At 40.8% G+C, this 5,000-nt stretch overlaps 1 protein-coding gene across 1 annotated transcript in view; it reads left to right on the top strand.

Moving 5' to 3' along the window:
* LOC127631639 (tyrosinase-like) overlaps positions 1 to 4,143 on the top strand; it is a 6,576-nt gene extending 2,433 nt beyond the window's left edge. The window contains exons 2-5 of the mRNA XM_052109912.1: positions 273 to 489; positions 633 to 780; positions 1,767 to 1,948; positions 3,190 to 4,143. Of these exons, the coding sequence (XP_051965872.1) occupies positions 273 to 489; positions 633 to 780; positions 1,767 to 1,948; positions 3,190 to 3,428 (786 nt within the window). The 3' untranslated portion in view covers positions 3,429 to 4,143. The remainder of the gene's footprint in view (positions 1 to 272; positions 490 to 632; positions 781 to 1,766; positions 1,949 to 3,189) is intronic.
* The last annotated feature ends 857 nt before the right edge of the window (positions 4,144 to 5,000 follow it).

Below are 5,000 nucleotides of genomic sequence, written 5' to 3' on the forward strand. Positions count from 1 at the left end.
TTGACCTGCAGTGAGATTCAAGTGTAGAGGAGTCACGAGAGTCTGTCCCGTAAACCCCCATTGACTTTAGTACTGTCCCGCTCTCACAAGAGAATTATCCAAAGCAGCTTCTCTGAGCCACAATACAGGCATGCTCTGGATTTCGTAAAGAAAAGCCTTTGTAACCCCTCTCTGAAAGGCATTTTGGATTTCAAACACAAATCTTGCATTGGGCTGCATATCGACGTGTTTTCCACCCATATGTACTGATGAATGCTCACACACCTGTGCAGGTGATCTGTACGCAGCCCGATGACTACAACAATCGTGAGGTGCTGTGTGACGGATCGCCAGAGGGGCCGTTACAGCGTAACCCTGGAAACCACGACCGCAACCGGGTCAGACGGCTACCAACCTCTGCAGACGTGGAGTCGGTGCTGAGCCTTACAGAATACGAGACGGGGTCCATGGACCGACGGGCCAACCTGAGCTTCCGGAACGCTCTGGAAGGTAAACCAGCATGTCAGAGTGCACAAGTCATACAGTGTGATTAACATGAATGTGATTAAATGATGACATCACTTTTACAGTATTTTTGGCCAAACTATTCATTAGAAGCCCACCTTAAAGGTATCTCACCTGTGTGGTTGCAGGTTTTGCAAATCCGGAGACGGGATTGGCAGTAACGGGTCAGAGCACGATGCACAACTCTTTACATGTCTTTATGAACGGATCCATGTCTTCAGTGCAAGGGTCCGCCAACGACCCCATTTTTCTACTGCATCATGCATTTATCGACAGGTAACATGCACAAAGGTTGCAAATGAAAACATTTGACAAACACACACAATTCATACACCAAGGCAAACAGAATCATGGGATGTGGATTCAATAATTAGAGGTGCTTGCTAAGGCACACATCTCTAATTGATAACTAACATCTTTTGGAGTTTTTTCCTTGCTGAGTGAACTGACTTGACTTGAGGGACTTTGGTGTTCTGTAGAAGGCATGTTTGTCGCAAGTGTGCCGCACAAGCCCTCAAAAGTGAAGCCAAAACGTCTCGATCGCCCCCCAGTGACTGGTCCTAGTATAGGTCATAAACCCCGCCTCCCCATGTTATTCAACGGGACTTGAGACCAACTAAACAATTAAATTACACTTCACATATCTTTTTTCCAAAGATAGTTTCTGTCATTTACTGTCGTTTCTATCACGTTGATGTCATTTCAAGTGTTTGTTTTCAAAATAAGTTTGTTTTGTTAGTTATTTGATGCTATAAAAATGGTGCTGTGACATCATGATTGACAGCTGTGATTGACAGGTTTTCTGAGCGAAGTAGTCACTGAAGCACCAACGGACGTTTTTCGGGATCTTCGGAGGACTGAGAAGATTGGAGCTTTAAATGTAATATCTAAATTTCTATAATTAATTATTTCACACCGTCAAAAGTCAAAAGTGCAGGGGCGTGTCGTTGCGATTGATTCAGCGAGAGTGAGGGCGGGGCCTTGATTTCGCGGCTTTACTTCCTGCTCACTACTGCGCAGGTCTGGTCCCAAAATCGCAACTGCGCAGACTCAAGTCCCAAGATGTCAGCGCCATATCGGGACACTGGCGGCTTCAGTTCTCACCAATGGAAAAGAGCGAAGGGGCGTCGGCCATCTTTTTTTACAGTCTATGGTTTGTCGTAACAGAACTGCAAGCATGCATTGACTTTGAGATGTGTCAACATTTCTTGACGTTTGTCTTAATGCGTTGTGTTTCAGTTGTATTTGTTTGTTTGTTTCAGTATCTTTGAGCAGTGGCTGAGGAGACATCAACCTCCCCGGACGCATTACCCAACAGCCAACGCTCCAATCGGACACAATGGCGGGCATTTCATGGTCCCCTTCATCCCTCTGTACAGAAACAGAGATTATTTCCTGTCCACCAAAGCTCTGGGATATGAATATGCATATTTACTCGATCCCAGTGCGTTATTTAAGTTTAATTATGTCGATTTTATTAAAAATTTGTCCTATCAATTTTATTTTTTGTTAGTTTTCACTCATTGATTGTTTACGTTTTTGTATTTTGTTTAGCAGCATATTTAGTTTTCAGCATTTTTAGTTTTAGCATTTATTTAAATTGATTTATTTTAGTTTTAGTGTCACTTAAAAGTGTTTAATCGTTACATTTCTCAGGGCAGTTTTAGTGTTATCGCCATCTAGTGGCATTTTAATGCTCAATTAAGGCGGGTTGTGAATACACACAATAAAAATTGTCATAAAACCTATTTATTTTAGTTTTAGTTTTTCCAGTTATATTAGTTGTTTTTCAGTTTGTGAAAATGTTTATTTAGTTTTTAATTTATTGTTCATTCCAAAAAATATCCGTGTTCAATATTTGTGACAATGTTGATTACCACAGAATATAATTAATTACAAAAAGAAAAGAAGCAGCAAAAATCAGGTTTATAGTGAGGCACTTACAATGGAAGTGAATGGGGCCAGTCCACAAACGTTAAAATACTCACTGTTTTAAAAGTATAGCCACAAGACGTCAACAATATGCATGTTAACGTGATTTTAGTGATAAAATCGCTTGCAGTTTTTACCGCTGTTAGGTCGTCACGACAACCATGTTGTAAAATTGGATATAACTTTACACAGAAAAAGGTTAGTAATTGATTTTATCACATTAAAATTATGTTAACATGCATTGTTTACGTCCAGGGCTGGATTGCTTATCTGGCATTCCGGGAATTTTCCCGGTAGGCCGACGCACTTTGGGGCCGATCAGGGGCGCACTGGCCATCGGGAGAACCGAGCGGGCCGGTTCCGGGCAGAATGGGCCGTGATAAGCTCAAATGAGCAGAACGGACCACAAAACGGTGCCGTGATATGCAGAAAAGGACAGTTTGAAAACAACATTTGGGCCAGTTGCTATGTAAAATCCCAGGGATCGTTTCCCTTCCCAGTCCAGCCCTGTTTACGTCTTGAGTATTTTAGCATTTACGAATTGTCCACCATTCACTTCCATTGTAAGTGCCTCACTGGAACCACGATTTTCGAATCGAAATAAATGTTTGTGCTAAACAACATTATGCCACAAATTCTGTTGATTAAGCTTGTATTGAACCCGGAACTTACCTTTAACAATAATAACATGATTTGTTTTAGCCTTCTCTCGTGTCTTGCTCTGTGTGATCTCATGTTCGTTCTCTCTCTCAGGTCAGCGGTTTGTGCAGGAGTTTTTGACTCCGTATCTAGAGCAGGTCCAGCAGATCTGGCGTTGGCTGTTGGGAGCAGGGATCCTGGGAGCGCTCGTGGCAGCAATTATTGCAGCAATTATCGCCGTGGCCTGTCGTAAAAGGCAAAGGAGGCAGAAGATGTCGGCATACGGGGAGAGGCAACCACTACTGAACAGCAGTGAAGAGGAAGGCTCGACTTCATATCAGACAACACTGTGAAACCAGACACACACACACACACACACACACACACACACACACACACACCATACAGGCATGTGTCAGCAAGGACAGATATACTGTAGCAGTGGGGAAAGACACAAAAGCCAGTTAAAAAACGAGTCTCGACCCTGAGCTGAAGTCATGTGACGTGATCTCACACCGAACTCTGGCCAGGTCAAGTCCAGGTCATACTTCACCCCAAAAATCAAAAGACAAACGTTAGAAAGTAATACTTATAAGACCGTTAAGATTTGTTATATTGTGGCATTGTCATGACGTTCATTAATTAAGCAGCCCTCCTGTAAAACAGTTCTGAAAATAATATATACAATTAAATTCAGTACAACAAATATTACCTTGATATACATTTACTGTTGTGTTCGGTATTACACATGTGTTTTAATATTAAAATATCTTCTCTTTTGCAATACTGCAGTAAACACTGGGGGAATGATTTTACAAAACACTTAATTGTTACAAAATGTGCACAATGCAAAGCATCTTAATGATCCTAAAAATATGATATATATTATAGAATATGAATATATTATATATATTTAAATATTGATATATATATGTGTGTGTGTGTGTGTGTGTGTATTTATATATATGTGTGTGTGTATGTATGAGTGCGTGTGTGTGTGTGTGTGAGTGCGTGTGTATATATGTGTGTGTGTATATTTATATATATGTGTGTGTGTGTGTGTGTGTGTATGTATATATGTGTGTGTGTGTGTGTGTGTGTGTGTGTGTGTGAGTGCTTGTGTATATATGTGTATGTGTGTATATGTGTGTGTGTGTATATGTGTGTGTGTGTGTGTACGGGTGTATGTGTGTGTGTGTGTGTGTGCATATTAGCATATTATTATTACTTTGTCTTTTTATTTTACAAAATTTACAAAAATTACAAAATGTGCAAAATGCAAAGCATCTTATGATCCTAAAAATATTATATATATTATAAAATATGAGTATATTATATATAATTAAATATTGATATATATATACACTCACCTAAAGGATTATTAGGAACACCTGTTCAATTTCTCATGAATGCAATTATCTAATCAACCAATCACATGGCAGTTGCTTCAATGCATTTAGGGGTGTGGTCCTGGTCAAGACAATCTCCTGAACTCCAAACTGAATGTCAGAATGGGAAAGAAAGGTGATTTAAGCAATTTTGAGCGTGGCATGGTTGTTGGTGCCAGACGGGCCGGTCTGAGTATTTCACAATCTGCTCAGTTACTGGGATTTTCACGCACAACCATTTCTAGGGTTTACAAAGAATGGTGTGAAAAGGAAAAACATCCAGTATCGCGGCAGTCCTGTGGGCTGAAAATGCCTTGTTGATGCTAGAGGTCAGAGGAGAATGGGCCGACTGATTCAAGCTGATAGAAGAGCAACTTTGCCTGAAATAACCACTCGTTACAACCAAGGTATGCAGCACAGCATTTGTGAAGCCACAACACGCACAACCTTGAGGCGGATGGGCTACAACAGCTGAAGACCCCACCGGGTACCACTCATCTCCACTACAAATAGGAAAAAGAGGCTACATTTTGCAAG

The sequence above is a fragment of the Xyrauchen texanus genome, chromosome 38, assembly GCF_025860055.1.
Source record: "Xyrauchen texanus isolate HMW12.3.18 chromosome 38, RBS_HiC_50CHRs, whole genome shotgun sequence".
Taxonomy (NCBI): Eukaryota; Metazoa; Chordata; class Actinopteri; order Cypriniformes; family Catostomidae; genus Xyrauchen; species Xyrauchen texanus.